The 16,178-nt window shown below is 54.0% G+C and overlaps 7 protein-coding genes across 7 annotated transcripts; 3 read left to right on the top strand and 4 right to left on the bottom strand.

The window, feature by feature from the left end:
* Nucleotides 1-529: 529 nt before the first annotated feature.
* Nucleotides 530-2,450, top strand: BDY24DRAFT_372211 (uncharacterized protein; the record flags this gene model as incomplete). Its single annotated transcript, XM_076638184.1, has 5 exons — nucleotides 530-903; nucleotides 1,552-1,637; nucleotides 1,901-1,965; nucleotides 2,212-2,311; nucleotides 2,368-2,450. The coding sequence occupies 5 exons, from the start codon at nucleotides 530-532 to the stop codon at nucleotides 2,448-2,450; spliced, it is 708 nt and encodes a 235-aa protein (XP_076493229.1).
* Nucleotides 2,451-2,536: 86 nt separating this feature from the next.
* On the top strand, nucleotides 2,537-3,469 carry BDY24DRAFT_190864 (uncharacterized protein). The gene has a single exon (XM_076636403.1). The coding sequence runs from the start codon at nucleotides 2,690-2,692 to the stop codon at nucleotides 3,191-3,193; it is 504 nt and encodes a 167-aa protein (XP_076493228.1). The 5' UTR covers nucleotides 2,537-2,689; the 3' UTR covers nucleotides 3,194-3,469.
* Nucleotides 3,470-3,703: 234 nt separating this feature from the next.
* Nucleotides 3,704-4,506, bottom strand: BDY24DRAFT_344523 (kinase-like domain-containing protein; the record flags this gene model as incomplete). Its single annotated transcript, XM_076637557.1, has 2 exons — nucleotides 3,704-4,235; nucleotides 4,328-4,506. 2 exons carry the CDS (start codon nucleotides 4,504-4,506, stop codon nucleotides 3,704-3,706), a joined length of 711 nt encoding a protein of 236 aa, XP_076493227.1.
* Nucleotides 4,507-4,920: 414 nt separating this feature from the next.
* BDY24DRAFT_190871 (uncharacterized protein) lies at nucleotides 4,921-6,507 on the bottom strand. The gene has a single exon (XM_076636404.1). It carries the CDS (start codon nucleotides 6,415-6,417, stop codon nucleotides 5,335-5,337), a length of 1,083 nt encoding a protein of 360 aa, XP_076493226.1. The 5' UTR covers nucleotides 6,418-6,507; the 3' UTR covers nucleotides 4,921-5,334.
* A 232-nt stretch (nucleotides 6,508-6,739) lies between these two features.
* BDY24DRAFT_401260 (SUR7/PalI family protein) lies at nucleotides 6,740-9,129 on the bottom strand. The gene is made up of 12 exons (XM_076642071.1): nucleotides 9,004-9,129; nucleotides 8,796-8,823; nucleotides 8,629-8,662; nucleotides 8,503-8,514; nucleotides 8,401-8,440; nucleotides 8,252-8,284; nucleotides 8,078-8,179; nucleotides 7,856-7,976; nucleotides 7,615-7,769; nucleotides 7,373-7,448; nucleotides 7,216-7,282; nucleotides 6,740-7,138 (listed from the first exon to the last, which is right to left on the bottom strand). Exons 1-12 carry the CDS (start codon nucleotides 9,014-9,016, stop codon nucleotides 7,064-7,066), a joined length of 756 nt encoding a protein of 251 aa, XP_076493225.1. The 5' UTR covers nucleotides 9,017-9,129; the 3' UTR covers nucleotides 6,740-7,063.
* A 699-nt stretch (nucleotides 9,130-9,828) lies between these two features.
* Nucleotides 9,829-11,710, bottom strand: BDY24DRAFT_436658 (uncharacterized protein; the record flags this gene model as incomplete). The annotated part of the gene is made up of 5 exons (XM_076644232.1): nucleotides 9,829-9,999; nucleotides 10,307-10,409; nucleotides 10,511-11,374; nucleotides 11,524-11,593; nucleotides 11,658-11,710. Coding segments are annotated over 5 exons (1,260 nt in total), but the record flags the coding sequence as incomplete, so codon positions are not given.
* Nucleotides 11,711-12,327: 617 nt separating this feature from the next.
* Nucleotides 12,328-15,795, top strand: ATG7 (Atg7p; the record flags this gene model as incomplete). The annotated part of the gene is made up of 12 exons (XM_076642851.1): nucleotides 12,328-12,566; nucleotides 12,690-12,807; nucleotides 12,992-13,174; nucleotides 13,261-13,727; nucleotides 13,897-14,041; nucleotides 14,141-14,299; nucleotides 14,405-14,643; nucleotides 14,777-14,852; nucleotides 14,952-14,972; nucleotides 15,074-15,189; nucleotides 15,267-15,447; nucleotides 15,542-15,795. 12 exons carry the CDS (start codon nucleotides 12,328-12,330, stop codon nucleotides 15,695-15,697), a joined length of 2,100 nt encoding a protein of 699 aa, XP_076493223.1. The 3' UTR covers nucleotides 15,698-15,795.
* Between the last annotated feature and the right edge of the window lie 383 nt (nucleotides 15,796-16,178).

Raw genomic sequence — 16,178 nt, 5'->3', positions numbered from 1 at the left:
TCAAGCGGAGGCAGATCGTCTCCATTCACTCGTAGAGGCGAATATTTTTTTTTGCCTCCAGAACGAGGGTAAAAAAATGTGAGGGAAAATCTGCTCTCTAGCTGGCCTGAAAGCAACCGTCATCGACGACGCACCAACGAGTCTCAGTCTGGCCTTTTCCTCTTCGTTTCTGAAAACATCTACGCGAGGGATCTCAAAGGCGTCTTTCGTCGGAGAAGAGATTTCCAGAGAGCGGAAACATCATCGCTTGGAGAGAACCCGAGGGAAACCAAGCTGGCTCGTGAGCGACGCGTCTGGAAGACCGAAAGAGCAGATCCTTCGTTCTATCCGAAGTGAAAAAACTAAAACATCCTACAAGAAGAAGCACACCTACTCCTAAACCCCGGTCACCTCAAACCTCACCCGACTCCTCCACTCCCTAAGCATCTCCTCGTCAATCTCCAACAAGCCAACCCACCTCATCAACTCGTCCTTCTTCTTCTCCGTCCCCACCCTCATCACCAACTCCTTCAACCTCCCCGATCCAAGGATGTTCCCACCTTGTCTAGACTGCCCCAAGTGTCTCGTCACATCCTTCTCCAACAACTCTGACGACGTCTTCGACAGCTTCGAGCTCCCGTCCTTGTGTCGACTGAGATCGAACAGGACCGTCAATCTCCTCTCCTCCTTCCCAGCTTCCAAGAACCCAGCATTCCCTAAGAAGTTCTCCGAAGTGCTGCCTCCAAAGAAGGAGATGGATCGGAGGTTTGGCCAAGGGGTGTTTCCGAGGTCGAGACGAACGATATCGTCGTCCGTCCAACGAGGAGGTTCGATGCGAGTGACGTCGACGTGGGTAGGGTTGAGGAGAGGGAGGAGGACGGTGCTGTGGAGGGGTTGGGGTAGGAGATGGAGAGGTATTGGAGGGTGAGTTGACGAGAAGGGGAGGAGGAGAGGCGGTGGGTCGAGAGCTCGTATTCTTCCTCGTCTTCCTCCTCTGAATCCGAGTCTTGTCCTTCCTCGGTGGTCATCTCGAAGTGAAGTGACTCAGCAGAGATGAGATCGAGGTAAGGGTGCAGGTGAGGTTGGCAGAGCTCGTCCTGAGAGGCAAGGGAGGAGGGAGGGAGGGAGGGAGGGAGGAAGACGAAAAGTCAGCCTCGTCGTTCTTCCGTTGACCTTTGTACGAGTAGAGGGAAGGAGTGAGCTGAGCTTACCCTAGCTGAAAAGAACTTCTGCATCCTCTTGTTCCCTACGATGTGGATATCTCGATAGAGGAGAGGGGAGGAGAGCTGGAGGAAGGCGAAGGAGACTCGCGAGGTCGTCGAGAGCGTTGAGGGATCGCAGAACCGAAGGATGAGCGTCTTGATTTCGAGAGGAAGAAGAGGTAAGGTAGGCGAGAGGGAGGAAGTCGAGTGGGTATCCACAGTGGACGAGGAAAGTCTCGTCTTCATGATGACTGGGTGAGCGTTTGGGAGAGAGGAGGAGGACGATGAGCTCGACTCAAAGTTCGCCTTCAACTTCGACGTCGAAAGAGAGAAATTATTATAGATCTGGGCACTATTTCTTCTTCCACAGTCCCTGCTCCTCGAATAGCCCTCATCAAGCCAGGCTCGGCTTCTTGATCTCTCACAAAGGCGCAGGGGACGCCAGCAAGCGAGATGGTGAGCTTCGATGTCCTTCCCTGCCTCCTCCTCCTCCTTCTCTTTCCCCGACCCCCTTCCGGTCAAACTCCAGACACTAGATTGCTCAGCACGTCCCTTGAACACCTCTCGCTTGTCTATAGCGGTTGAACCTTCCCTGAAAATTCCGCTCAGCTTCGATCCTGCTGTGTAATCCTGCTTTTCCGTTCCCTTTCTCTTGCTGTTCGCACCCAACTACAACCCCTTGACCCTCTTTTTCTCCTTCATCTGTCTTCTTTCACGAGCTTCGTTCTATCGTCTCTTTGAACTCGAACCGAGACGGGCTTGGAACTGTTCGAGAGAGCCTCAGGTGAGTGGAACGCGCGCGTCGAGCTCGTTTCCATTCCTTCGACGCGAAAAGCTTCCCACTGACTAGTGTCTCTCGTAGGCCTGCATCTCCATCTCATGTTGGGGCTGAGTTGAATTGGAGGCTCAAAAGTGGACTGCTCGGATCTCCTTTCGAACGGATTCTATCTCGTGTGAGCGTGGGCCGTCCCTCATCGTCTTCGCCTCGTCTCCCGCCTCTTCTTCCATATCCTCGTTCCAAAACGCACAGATAGCTCCTCTCACTTCAACGTTTACCCTTTCGAGATTTGTAGAACCACCAAAGATGGACTCTCTCTCTCCCTTCGAACACTGCTGCAGCGACGCGAACAGTGAAAGACAGCCGCGTCTCCCTCGCTCTCACTCGCCTTTCTTCTTCCCCTTACAGTAACCTTCATCGACTCCTCTCCCTCCCTACAAGTAGAAAATGCATGCGCTTCTCGCTCTCTCATCGTATCTTCTCTCACTTAGAGCCTACCTACTTCCATAGCCTAACCCTCACCGGATCCAACCCTCAACGAGTCAACGTCGTCCAACTTCTCTCCCCTCCCTGCTCCCTCAGTCCGAAAGAAAAGGGTATCAGCATAAAGCCTCCGCTCAACGATCAACGAGCGATAGGCGAATAAAAAAAAAGGGGTAAACTAGACAAGCTATAGATAAGGAGTAAAAGGAAGCGAAAAGAGGGCGACGCGTCGGTTTCAGTGAAACGAATGAAGGCAGAGAGGTATATTCTAGAGGATACAGACCAGTCAGACAAAATAAAGTGTAAACATGCGAAAAAGAAAGAACCCAAATCCGAACCAGAACAGCAAAAGAAGACCCGAAAGGGGGGGAAAAAAAAGACGGAAACGCGAGCCTGCCTACTGATCCACCTCCATCCCCTCCCCTTCCACCTCCTCTTCCTCATGAGAAAGCCTGAACCCCTCCATCCCTTCCACAACCCTCTCCATCTCCATCCTCCCACCCCTTCCCGTCCCTTCCTCACTTCTACCCAACAACCAATCCAAGAACCCTTCCTCGTCCTTCTCCTCCTCCAACGTCGTTCCCGCTTCCCTCCTCCCCTCCCGTCCCTCCCGACCACCCTCAACGGCTCGAGCGCGAGACTCCCGACCAGCCTCCATAGCTCTCCAAACCCTCGCCACGCTTTCGTGCTCGCAAACCTCTTTCGCCGACGGTCTCCTGCTCGGTTCCGAGCTCATCATCGCTTTCACTAGTCGGCAGATTTGATCGGATCCCCAGGAGGGCGAGCCGGAGGAAGGGAGAGGGAGGAGGACGTCTGGTGTTCCGGGTGTTAAAAGAGGAGAGGAAGAAGAAGAGGTTGAGGTGGTGGAGAAGGAGGTTGAGGACGGGAGAGGAGCGGAAGCGAAGAAACAGGTTGAGCTTGAGGAGGGTTTGGTTTCGGAAGAAGAGAGGGAGGGAGTGGATGTTGGAGTAGGTGGAGTAGGGTGGTAAGGCGACGTGGGAGGGGAGAAGGATTCAAGATCTGAGAAGTCGTCGGAGCGAAGACGATGGAACGGAGAACCTCCAGCGGGAGGGACGATGTTGGCTAGGGCTTCGAGGATGAGGAGACCGAGGCTGGATAGCAGGATTGAAAGAAACGAGAATAAAGGAGAGTAGAGGGTGGAGAGAGAGAGAGAGGAAGTCAGGTTCAAAGGAAACGAAAGAAAAAGAGAGAAAGGGGAAAGAAAGCCGAAACGCTTCGACGCGTTTTCAACTCAAAAAACTCACCTGAAAACATCCCCCGCCGTCCCAACCACGCCTCTTATCCCTTCAGGACTCAAATAATCCCTATCTCCCTCCCTCTCCAACCCTTCCTCTCCCTCTCCCTCCTTCCCGCTGAGCACCTCCCTCCTCGTCAACCTCGCCGAATATCCCCAATCCCCAAGCTTCACCTCCCCTTCCGCATCCACCAGAACGTTGCTAGGCTTGATATCGAGATGGACGATCCCGAGGGAGTGGGCGAACGCGAGCGCGGAGGAGAGGGAAGCGAGGAGTTTCCAGGTTCGGGGTTCGTCGAGTCCGCCAGAGTGATGAGGTGGGTGGGAGAGGGACGTGGGAGAGCAGGGAAGGTCGGCGAGAGAGTCGAGGAAGGTGGAGAGATCGCCGCGGGAGTAGAGAGGGGTGTGGAGGTGAAGACGGGAGGATTGCTCCCATGCTGAGAGGAGAGTGATGATGTTCGGATGGTGCTGGTGGTGCGAGGGAGATTCGAAGGGACAGAGAGAGCGGAGAATATCAAGTTCTTCGAGATGGCGAAGCCTACAATCCCAAACACGAAAACGAAAAGGAAAAACAGAAGTCAGCTTCGCGTCTCCTTCGTTTCGTTTCTTTTCGTTGCGTTTGAAACTCACCGATCCTTCTCCCCGCCATAAACCTTCCCAACCTTCACCGCCCCAACCAGCCCACTCTTCCTCTCTTTAACCATCCAAACCACGCCCCCGTCCCCTCTCCCGAGCTCCTCGAGCATCTCAAACCGTTCCTTCAACACGTCCGTCTCCCTCTCCTTCTCTCTCTCCGGCTGCTCAAACATGCCCTTCCTCAACGCTCCCCTCCCCCACCCACCGAGTCCCAGCCCGAGTCCAAGTCCAGCCCCAGCCTCTTCGCTTCTCGTCTCGAACGCAGTATTAGCGAACGACGACGAGGACGACGTCGCATAATCCTCCAACCCCACCCGACTCCCTTTCCTCTTCAGACCCGAAGAGGTTCGATACCTCCTCCCAGCGGATAGACTCGCTGCTCGTCTGTCCTCCCAACCTGGTCCACCACCCGTCGTCGTCGTCGTGGTTGTGGAGGAGGAACCCAGACTGGAGAACGACCTCCCTCCGAACGAGAGCGGTAGACCTAGACCTAGGCCGTAGTTCTGGGTGGTGAGTTGTTGAGGGGAAGTAGGAAGTTGATCGTTGGTTCTTCTTCGTTGATGCTGAGTGGTGGTGAAGGGAGACCTTGTCGCCGGACGCGTCGTGTCGTCGTCGTCGTCGTCGTCGGATCCGAAGAACAGTCTCGTAGGTTTCAACGGCGTCCATCCTCCTCCCAGGGACGCAGTCGTAGTCGTTGAAGACGATCCCGAAGAGGAAGAGGAGGCTGTGAGTGGGGAAGGGCGAGCGAGGGAGGTGAGGGAGAGAGGATGAGGGTGGTGAAGGTGAGGGTTGGAGTGGGTTGGATGGAGGTTGGAGGAGGTGAGCGTTCGATGACGAGGGGACGAGTGGGAGTGGGAGATGGTCGGTGAGGTTTTGGCTGAAGGGGAGGAGGAAGAGGAAGCGTGCGAGAGGGAGAGGTCGAAGTGGAGGGGGGTTTTGGAGTTGGGAGTGGGTGGGGACTGCAGAATGAAAAGATACCGATAGCAAGCAAAGTTTAGAGGTCAGCTAGAGCTCGAGTAGAAGACGGGAAGAAAGAGGAAAAGCATCCGCGTTCGCAAAAACCAAACAAGTCGTCGTCGAGGAACCCAAACAGACAACAAGCAACAAGCAAGAAAAAGCAAGATAAAACTCACCACCAACCCCTTCCTAGCACTCCCAGGACCACCCTGACTTCCAAACGAACTCCCGGAACTACTCTTCTTCATCAACGAGACCTTGAACGCTTCCGGGCTGGGTCTCGCTTGGTCGAAGTCGAAGCCGTTGCTGTTCTCTATTGAGTTCGTGGGAGACGAGGTGGTTGCGAGCATCGTTGGAGACTGGGATGGTTTAGGCGAAGACGAATGAAGGGACACTGAGGAGGGTCTCAACCTCTGGATCTGTTGATGAGGGAAGGGAGAAGTGGTGGAGGAGGAGGAAGCGGGTTGATCGTCGTGGGAGTAGGATCGTTGCGAGTAGGAAGGGATGAAGGACGTTGGATCGAGCGTGCAGCTCGTCGTTGTAGGGTTGTTTGGTGATGGTGGTGGTGGTGGTATCGAAAAAGGTGATCTCCTCAACAAGGGAGGAGGTTTCGAAGTTGGACGAGGAAGGAGGTCGAATGAGCTCGAAGGAGGACGAGGCGAGCTCGTCCTGCTTGTCGGCGTAGGAGATTTCGGTGCTGTCGGTGCTGGTTGAGCTTGAGCGTAGGAGGAGGAGGCGGTTGTGGTGGGTTGAGTGCTGAAAGGGTTGGACCTGTTCATCGAAGACGACGAGGATTGAAAAGAGATCCTGTCCTCGAACGAAGAGCACATCGCCTCCTGCTCCTCCTGCTCCTCCTCCTTCCTCCCTCCCACCCCCATCATCTTCCCTCCCTCAGGCGACGACCTAGGAGGCGAAGAAGACGATCCTCCTCCAAAATCCAACTGTCTCCTCCCAGAACTCGCAGGCGCAGGCGTAGGTCTCGAAGGAGAAGTGAACGGAGATCCGCTAGAGGAGGACGTGGAAGAAGTCGAGCTGCAGGGCCGATGCGAGCTCGAGGTATACATTCTCTGATGCTGGTGCTGAGGGGAGAAGGGAGAGTGGTGGGAAGGGGACATGACGAGATGCATTCTTCTCCTCGAGGAAAAGGGAAAGAGGGAGAAAGGGAAGGGAGGGAAGAGAAAGGAGGTGGTTTGTTGTTGATCTTTCTCGAGCTCTGAGTTTTCGAGTTTCCACGCCTTTTTTTTGTCTTCCCCGCCTCCATCTCAAGTCATCTCCTTATTCGCCTCCGCCCAAACCAAGCAAACGCCTCAAACCAACCGATCAGCGGGACATCTCAAATTTATTCCTTCCCTTATTAACATAAGAGACAGGAACGCGACGAGAAACCGTCCGACCATACAGAAAACGAGCAACGTTAGTCTCACTCGCTCTCTCGTCCAAACGTGCACGCTGTGCTGGTGAGAAGGATAAATATCAAGAAGTAGAAGAAGAAGAAGAAAGGAGTGAGGGAGGAAAGGGAAACCGTAGGAACGCCAAAAAAAAGCAGGGGCAAAGAAGAGACGATCAAACACGACGCTAAGTCTACTAGCTCTCCACGCAAAGAAAGAAACGAAGAAGGGCAGTTACTTGTACAAGAAGGGGAGTTAGGAGTTAGGCTTGAGTGGGAGCGGAAGATGTAGGAATGTAAGTAAGGGGAGTGAGAAAAAAGAGGGTGGGTGTTGGGTGTTTTTGGAGAGGGAAGGGGAAAAAAAAAGGAAGGACGTCGGTTTTCGTTCATCGCCTGAAGGTGCAGCAGCTGATGATGTAAGGGAAGATAGAGAGGGTGACGAGAGCGAACGAAACCCAGGTCTGAGGAAAGAGATGAACGAGAGGGGAGAAGGGGGGTCAGGTTCTCGAGGGATGTGCAAGTGAAAGAAGAGACGTACAAGAATGATGCTGTTTCCAAAGTGAACGGTGATGGCTGGGTTGGATCCTGTAGAGATAGCCTTGACCCTGTGGAAAGCGGAAAGGAAGCGAGGGTGAGGAGGAAATCAGCGTCGATCCGACGCAAGAAAGAGTGAGTTCGATGGGACGGCCACTCACTTGACGTAGACAGCAGTCCAGATAGCAGCTCCTACGGCGAGAGCGATGGCGGAGATGATGGCCCAGACGGCAGCACCTGTTCGGTGAGAAAGGGAGGCTAGGTCAGCGAGCGTTTCTCACTCTCGTCTCGACCTCTTCTCTTTCAAGATCTCGAGCTGGTCCTGGAGACCTTGAAGGATCTCGAGCTGGTCTTGGAGACCTTGAAGGCAACCTCCAGCAATAGGAGAATGATCCAAACGTACCGAGGAAAGCCAGACGATTAGGGATGACTCCACAGATGAAGGCGATGAGCGCTGAACATGAGCCGATGAAGATCAGCCAGAACGCTGCTTGAGTCAACCTTCCAGTGTAGTCGGAGGAAGCAAAGGATGATCCTGCTGGGACAAGAGCGTTGACTCTGAAAGGAATGAAGCGAGCGAGGGAAGCGTCAGTCGTCGGTGAGACAGAACGCGTCGAGAGTCGAGGAGGAGGGGAGGGATTGACTGAGCTTGGTACTGAGAAGGGAGATCGCTGAGGATGGCATCGAAGGGCTTGAAGGTCTTTCCGAGTGCAGTGGTGTTGCAGTTTGCGACGTTCGAGGACATGTATCCACAGGAGTTGAGGACTGGACGAGAGGGAGAAGCGGGGAAGAGGTCAGTCGCGTTTCTTCGTTCGTTGGTTCGATGAGGCAAAACCTTCGAGCGGGATAGAGGCCCAGAGACTCACGTCCCCAGTCGTAGTGGTTACGAAGTCCTGCTCCAGATCCGAGAGCTGTGAGGTTGGTTGTGCTGGCGTAGAGGGCGGAATACGACGTGTTTCGGTTGGCGGCTGAGGAGAACGGAGAAGTTGGGTTAGCGTGTGAAAGAGAAGCGAGAAAAGGCGATACAGCGATGAGCGAACCTTGAAGAGTGTTGCCGAGGTTGGAAACATCGACTGTGTGCAAGGAAGGGCGAAAGGAAGAGGAGTCAGGTCTCGAAGGAAGGAAGGAGAGCTCGAAGCTTGAGGGCCAAGAAAGAGTCGGAGGGAGGAAGGAGGAGAGAGAAACGCACGTCTGATCATGGAAAGAACTCTAGGGATCGGCGAAGGGTTCTGTGGGATAAAGAGGAAATCGTCAGCTACCATCGCTTCTAAAAGTTGAGGGCGAGACGTACGATTTGACCGATCTAGAGAAAGAAAAACGAAGGAGCGAAGGAACCGATCAGCTTGAGCTTCTTCCCCTTCTCTTCTCTTCCTTTCCTTCCCTCCCATGCACCTCGCTCCGGCCTAGAAAAACTCACGTGAGCGAATACCATGATCACACTAGCGGCGAACCTGTATATACAAGCAGAAGGAGAGAGAGAGGATGGTCAGCGAGAGCTTGCAAGACTTCTCTCCGGATCCGCCGAGCTCCCTCCCTCCTTCCTCTTCGAGTGCCTTCTTCTGTTGGAGAGAGCTGAGAACGTACGTGAAAAAGCTGGCAGCACCAACACAGACTGTAGAAGCGGAGGAAACCCCTGAGTCAGTCCTGGTTCCTTTGAGAAAGAAGGGGGAGAGAAAGAAAGGAAAGAAGCAGAGAATCCTTCCTTCACAACATGACGAGCTTCAAACCTCTCGACCTCTCCTTCTCTCTCCCTCCTCCCTTCCTTCCCTCCTGCTGGAAGATTTGCACTCACTTTCTCCTCTCATATTAGTATTAGGTAAGTAGTAGAGTTGGACCGGTACGGGAGATGGGTGAGGAAGGAAGAAAGGGAGGGAGGAAGCGTTGATTGTCGTTGGGGGGAGGAGGGAGAGCAAACGGGGGACAGAGGTCAAACTTAGTCGATCGAGCTTCTTGCAGTTTAACCACCAGCCTTCCCTCTTTCAGTTGAACGAAGGGAAGGATTTTGCTGAGAAGGAGGAGGTCTGCTGCTCCTTGAACGAAAAGTAAAAGCCTTCGTTGAGAAGCTTGACCGAAGAGTTTCATGCAGAGAGTACTTGGACTCGACGCGTTCGAGTCGCCTCGCTCTCGTCCCTCAGCTTGATACACTCTGTTCCTTTCTTCGTATCGAAAGGAGCAGACAAACTAAGATCTCATAAAAGCGTTAAAGAAGGAGTCGTTAAGGTAGAAATACGATGGGGCATAGGCAACAGCGAGAACGAAAGCGAGAAAGAAAACGATAGAGACGAGTCGAGACAAAATAAAAGAGTACTGCATGCAACGAATAAAAGCCAATCACTCCTCGAGCCAACCTCGGTCCCTCCTGGTCATCTGGAAGCTTTCCTTCCTCTTCCACTGCTCCTCGGGTGGTCCTCGTAGCTGGATCCGGAGGACAAGCGTTTCTTCTTGTTGGGGAGACGAGGACGAAGTTGACCGAGGAGTTCTGGATGGTTTCGTTGGAAGAGGGGATGAGTGAAGCCTAAAGGAGGAGAGACAAGAAGGGTCGAAGTCAGCCAAATGCTCGAAATGCTGAGTTCGAAGACGTCGAGCGCGGGGGAGGACGCGCCGAGGAAGAACGGACCTATGGCGACGGCTGACTTGGAGACCGATCCTCCTCCTCTAGATCCATGATGTTCTGAGTAGGGAGAGTCGATGGATCCTGTCGTGGAAGAAGCGGGAGAGTGGTGATGGTTGGACGAAGAGGACGACGACGACGCGTCGATCTCGTCGGCGGCACCGCGACGGAACGAGTCTGTAGTGAGAGAGAAATTTGAAGAGACCGATGAGAAGGTGATGAAAGAAGCGGAAAGAGAACAAGTCAGTAAGGGACTCAGGGAGGAAGGATAGTACGAGGTGGGGAGAGAGAGAAAGGAAGAAAGAAAGAAAGGGCGACAAACACATGTTCAATTGACGCACGAACGACGAGAGCTTGCCGTGACGGAAGAAGCGAGGAAGGACTAGCACCGGACGAAGGGAGGAATGGGTTCGAGTCAGTGAAGGTATGAAAGGAGGAAGAGTTGAGGCGAAGAAGAGTCGTCGGTGAGAAACGAAAGACTCACCGACTTCGGCAAACCTGCCTTGATTCAAGATAACGAAGGACTTTCCATCCTTCGACCAGCATACATGCTGCTTGTACTCGTCGTGTGAGAGGATGTGCCAAAGCTGCAGCGATGGAGAAAGAGGGAGAGAGAGAAAGTCAGATTTCGATTCGACGCGACACGCCGACATAGTGAGACGGATGGCACTGAAAAAAGAAGACATACCTTCGAGACAAAAGCCGTCTGTTCTCCTAGTAATCCTTCACCCAACAGAGCTCCCGTCCCCTTCTCCTCCGTGGAAGGACTCCCACTTCCCGTCGCGTGCTCGTCCAGGCGCGTCGTCGGGGTCTCGTCCTTGCCGACGGCGTCGATGCTGACCAATCCTTCCTGGAATCCATGCCAAGCAGAGCCTCCTCCTCGGAGAGAATCAGGGGAGAGAGGGAAGGACGACGACGAGGAGGAGGAAGGAAGGTCGTCGAGGACGAGTCCTGGTTGCTGAGAAGGAGGATGTTGAAGTTGAAGGTAGTTGAGAGCCATCGATGGTTCGGGAGGAGGGTAGAAAGGGGCATGATCGGGCTCGACGGAGGTGTTGATCGGGAAAGGAAGATGGGAGGGGAAGAAGAAAGGTGTGGAGGATTGAGGGTTGGGTGAGGCGAAGGACGAGTAGGGTTGGTACGGGTACGATGGAGGAGAGATCGGAGAGAGGCCTGCGTAGGGATTTTGATCGATCAAGCCGGAGGGGAAGGAAGAGGAGAGACCGTAGGAGGAGGGGAAGGGTGGCAAGGGAGCTGGGATGAGTTTAGGACCTGCTTCTCGTTGCTGCTGATTCCTCGTCATTTCCGCTCTGTACTGGTTTCTTCTCTCGAGAAGCGACGAGGGAGCGATTGCAGATCCTTGGAGAGGGAGGGAGGGCAGATCGACTTCTTGGAAAGGATGGAAGGAGGGAGGAGCGAGGAGCGAGGAAGCAGCGTGGCTCGGATGCAAAGGACGAGATGGGACGGGAGGAGCGGATTCTTGGACTGGTGCAGGAGGGAATTGGTCTTCGTCTGGAGCAGAGACGAGAGGGCACGGAGCGAGGAGGTACGGGCACTGAAACGAAGAAAAGAAGGGAAGGAAGGAGTGGAAAGAAAGAAACGAGGTCAGCTCGTCGAATCGCCTCCGTCAGGAGCACGAGGTGGAGAGTTCTCGTGCAGGAGAAGGGAGTAGAGATAGAGATAGAGGTGAAAGATAAGACGTACCTGGAAGTTTTCCATATTGAAACGAGAGGAAGGGGGAGGTGAGGGTTGGAGGAAAACAGGAAGCTGATCCCTGAAAAGGAAGGAAGATCTTCAAAATGGAATTCAGTCGCCCTTGATCGCCGAGAAACACACACGTTTTTTTTTCTGTTGGTTCCTGGTGCTGGAACCTTCTGATGCTACGATCCATCCTGCAGATGTAGATAGTTCTACTCACTCCCCATCCTTGGGGAGCCTCTGGTATAGAAGGAGGAGGATAGGGATTCGGAGGCAACGATCTTCAGTTCGGTTCGAAACGCGTCGTCGATGGGCTGACTTCTGCAGCAGCGGCACTCTTTTTTCGATACCGCCCGACTTCAGATCGCCGATGGAAGGCCGGACTACGCTGAGTCCTGATCGGGGAGGAGAGAAAACGAAGGGGGGAGGAGGAGGAAGAGGGGGACGACGCGTCTACGGATCTTCACGTTTGGAACGAAGCTGGACGTTGTGAACCCTCGAAGCATGGCTTCAGAGCCTCATCGAATAAACGGCTACTCAAAGTTATCAGTCTGGTCCCTCCGAGAGTACTCAGGAGGAGACGAAGCGGCAAGAAAGACCATCGACGCGCCTCGCACTACTCTGAAGCTCAGTTCGATCTCGAAGTCTCTTCTGCATAGAGATACCTTATCATCTACTTCATCGACTGAGAGGTTCAAGTTCCTTCCGAAATCATCAAAAAAATAAGTAAAAAGGTGGCGCCCAAAGCTCAACCAAACGAGCGTCCAGCTTCGATTGACCTTCTCTCCTCCTCCCCTCCCCTCAACCACGATGGTCCTCCTCCAGTTCTCCCCACTGCAATCTGCACCCTCCCCTTCCTTCTTCCATGCTCTCACCAAACACAAGCTGGACGTGGCTCGACTGGATGACTCCCTGGTATCGATTACGGGAGAGTACTCGGAGGGCAAGATCGTCTTGGACCGTGAAGGAGGGAAGGGAGAGGAAGTGGGCATCCCAGGTGGGATAGAGCTTGGATTGAGCAGCTTTGAGTCCGAGGGAGAGTTTCTCTCGTGAGTTCTATTGTAGGAGAGGTGGACTGCTGCTATCGTTTGCGGTGGGGAAGGGAAGGGAAGGTTGAAAGGAAGGAAGGAGCTCGTTCAGCTCACACCTTCCCTCCTTGTTCCTTCGTTCAGATCTTCCTCCTCTGCTCCCAACTCTACTTCAGTACCAGGTCTTCTCAAGAACTTCAACACGATAGAAGAGTTCAGAGAAGCCGACAAACCTGCTCTCTTCCAATCAGTCGTAGATTCAGTGAGTTCTTTCCTCCCCTTCGTTCCCTCCCTCTCGCAATCTCCTTCAAAACACGCCTCACGTCCGCTCTCTGTCGTCGTGGAAGCTTCCCTCGCCAGTTATACCTCCGCAGAATCGCTAGCTAGTTGCCTTCAACTCGTTCGTTCATCATTCTGACCTCATCTTGCCTGTTCACCCCTCTCAGATCCACTCCTCCCTCTCGACGTCCTCTCCGTCCCTGTCACCTTTCCTCCTCCTCACTTTTGCCGACCTCAAGAAGTTCAAGTTCTACTACTGGTTCGCTTTTCCGGGTCTCGTCCAGAAGCCAGCATGGGAGGTGGAAGGGGAAGAGCTTGAAGGTGGATGGAAAAGAGTCGATTCGGAAGAAGTGAGCTTGGTATCTCCTCCCCTTCTCCCCTCGCCTTGACCCGACGACGCGTCGAGCTCACCTCTTCCTCCTTCCCACTTTTGCAGCTCTCCACCATCAAGCAGCTCATCCCAACCTTTAAATCTCAACACCCAGCTACCTCAACCCCAGGATCTTACCTCCTCTCTTCCTCCCTCGACTCAACTTCACCACCAGTCCTCCTCCCTCTCACCTCCTTCGCTTCCCTCCCGCCCTCGAGCTCGAGCGAACCACCAACTCTCGTCTTCCACGACCCGTCAACACTGCCCTCCAACCCTGGTTGGCCCCTTCGAAACATACTTTTCTACCTCTCCACCATCCATCACGTCCATCGGATCCGAGTCGTCTGCTTGAGGGAAGGAGACAACGCTTCGAGAGAGGCTGTCGTCGTTCTTCCTCGGCTGTCACCAGAGGAGGCTCTGGCCCAAGGAGATGGAGGGAGTGGGAAGCTGAAGGGTGTCGGGTGGGAGAAGAACGAGAAGGGGAAGTTGGGACCGAGAGTGGTCGATTTGGGACCGACGATGGATCCGTTGAGGTGAGTTCGACCACTCTCGTTTTTGCGCGTTTTTCTGTAACGGATAGACGAGGGCTTGATGTCTGCTACGGCGGGAAAGACGGATGGGGCACACCACGGGTTGGGTCCTGAAGATACCTCGAAGCTGACTCGAACTCCTTTGAATCGACGCGTCGTCGACCTTCATCAGACTCGCCAACCAAGCCGTCGACCTTAATCTCAAACTGATGAGATGGAGGATCCTTCCCTCTCTCGATCTTGAGAAGATATCCTCCACCAAGTGTCTTCTCCTTGGAGCAGGAACGCTGGGTTGCTATGTTTCGAGGGTTTTGATGGTGAGTCCCATCGCTCCTTCCTGCCTCTCTTTCACACTCGATTTGACGTCGAGGCAATCTCGCTGACCATCTTCGATTGTGTCGCAATCTTCGAACTAGGGATGGGGAGTTCGCAAGATCACTTTCGTCGACTCGTCCACCGTCTCCTTTTCCAACCCGGTTCGACAACCTCTCTTCGAGTTCGCCGACTCGCTCGATGGAGGCAAACCCAAAGCCGAATGTGCTGCTGCTGCCTTGACGAGAGTCTTCCCTGGAGTGGTTCGCACCTTTTTCTTCCTCTCGTTCCTTCTCGCTCTCCCTCTCGTCGTGCTCCTCGACTAACCTCTGACTTCTCCCCGTTCCTTCTTCCCTCCTTCCCAACAGGACGCCCAAGGTCACCATCTCTCGATCCCCATGCCCGGCCATCCTCTCTCATCGTCAACAGCCATCGCTCAAGCTCAGGAATCCGTCTCGAAACTGGAGCAGCTCGTCGAGGACCACGACGTGATCTTCCTTCTCATGGACTCGAGGGAGAGTCGATGGCTGCCTACGTTGCTGGGAGCGAGTAAAGGAAAAGTGGTGATTAATGCTGCGCTGGGGTTCGATGGTTATCTGGTGATGAGGTGAGTCGAGCAGCAGAATGGGAGGAAGGAGTTGGGGCCGTGTGAAGAACGAAGAGAAGACGAGATCGTCAGCGACGACGACGACGAAAGAGATCTGACGCACTTGGTTATTTTGGCTCTTTTTTTCATGAAGGCACGGAGAAGGGCCTGGGGAGGGTGTAGGAAAGGAAGAAGGGGAGAGGAGGAGGTTGGCTTGCTACTTCTGTCAGGTGAGTTCGAGTCTCCTTCTACTCGAGTCACTTGCCCTCAGGTCGAAGCCAAAGTTCAGAACTGACCCTACCTCGTCTTGCTCGTTTCTTGTGTTGTAGGATAGCAACGCTCTCGGAAACGTGCGTCTTCTGTTCTACTGTCGTTCTTCCCGTTCGCGTCTCATCTCGCACTCCCGTTCCCCTCGTTGCTGACCATCTCTATCCCTCTTCGTCCTTCTCAGTCCCTCAACGACCGAACCCTCGACCAGATGTGCACCGTTTCGCGTCCAGGTCTCGCCGCTATCGCCTCAGCAACAGCGGTCGAGCTTCTCGTTTCGCTTTTGACCCATCCTCTTGGGTAAGCTCGATCTCCCTCTCCTTCCCGTCGTTCGGGTCTCTTCTCAACTGACCTCTGATATCTCTCGAATGGAACAGCATCGCGGCACCAGCGGATCTTCCTCCCAAACCCTCCTCGTCTCCTGAGGCTCTTCCCGACAAGGAGTACGCTTCGCCGCTCGGAATGGTTCCTCATCAACTTCGAGGAGGATTGAGCATGTTCACAACGCTGAACCTCGCTGGCGAGGCTTTCGATATGTGTACTGCTTGTGGATCCAAGGTTCGTCGACCTCCTTTTTGCTTTGTTCGAGACGAAGAACCGAAACTGACGCGTCGCTGTCTCTCTCTCTTCTCTCCTCTCTCTTCTGTTGCAGGTCGTCGAGGAGTACCGCTCGAAAGGGTTCGACATGCTTCTCAAGGCCTTCAACGAGGAAGGATATCTTGCCAAGTTGACGGGCTTGGAGAAGCTGAACCGGGAGACGGAGGAGATCATGGAGGGGTTGGATTGGGACGAGGAGGACGAGGAGTGATTGGGGTTCCACTGCTGCGTTCATGTTTTTCTTTTCTGCTCGGCTGTTCAGATACGATCTTTGATGACTAAGTTTTTGCTTTCCGACCATGAAGCAAAATATGGAAAGCAAGGAGGCTAAACTTTACCATTCCAACGCTCGTCGTCCCCATCCTCGAAACCGTCTCCGACACAACCGAAACCGAGTACAAGAGCTTCGACGATACCCTCTCTATCCTCACCTTCCTGGAAACAGCTCGAGCAACATCTTCGACGTCCATTTCCTCCTCTCGAGGCGTCCGTCTCTCGCCAGCAACGGTCCAAGGCCGAGACCTATCGGATCACCTCACCCTCAGCGTACACCTCTCAACAGCAGATCCCAACTTTCTCCTCATCGCTGCCAGAACCTCTCACGAGCAGTCATGCTCCTCTCTCTCTCTCTCTCTCTCATCTGTCTTCCCCCTTCGACGCGAAGCTAAGCTCGTCCCTATTTTCCTCGTTCC

Source organism: Mrakia frigida (genome assembly GCF_051309035.1).
Source record: "Mrakia frigida strain ATCC 22029 unplaced genomic scaffold BDY24scaffold_37, whole genome shotgun sequence".
NCBI lineage: Eukaryota > Fungi > Basidiomycota > Tremellomycetes > Cystofilobasidiales > Mrakiaceae > Mrakia > Mrakia frigida.
Note: the sequence above shows the minus strand (reverse complement) of the source record. Positions and strands in the feature narration are given on the sequence as shown.

What these genes read in the sequence shown, in the direction of transcription:
- BDY24DRAFT_401260 (XM_076642071.1), bottom strand. An exon ending in GGTGCTGCCAGCTTTTTCAC is followed by an intron (nt 8,663 to 8,795) that starts GTACGTTCTCAG and finishes TTGTATATACAG; the next exon opens with GTTCGCCGCTAGTGTGATCA. An exon ending in TAACCACTACGACTGGGGAC is followed by an intron (nt 7,977 to 8,077) that starts GTGAGTCTCTGG and finishes CCTCTCGTCCAG; the next exon opens with TCCTCAACTCCTGTGGATAC.
- BDY24DRAFT_190871 (XM_076636404.1), bottom strand. Translation starts at nt 6,417, where the DNA reads ATGCATCTCGTCATGTCCCCTTCCCACCACTCTCCCTTCTCCCCTCAG.
- BDY24DRAFT_190864 (XM_076636403.1), top strand. Translation starts at nt 2,690, where the DNA reads ATGAAGGCAGAGAGGTATATTCTAGAGGATACAGACCAGTCAGACAAA.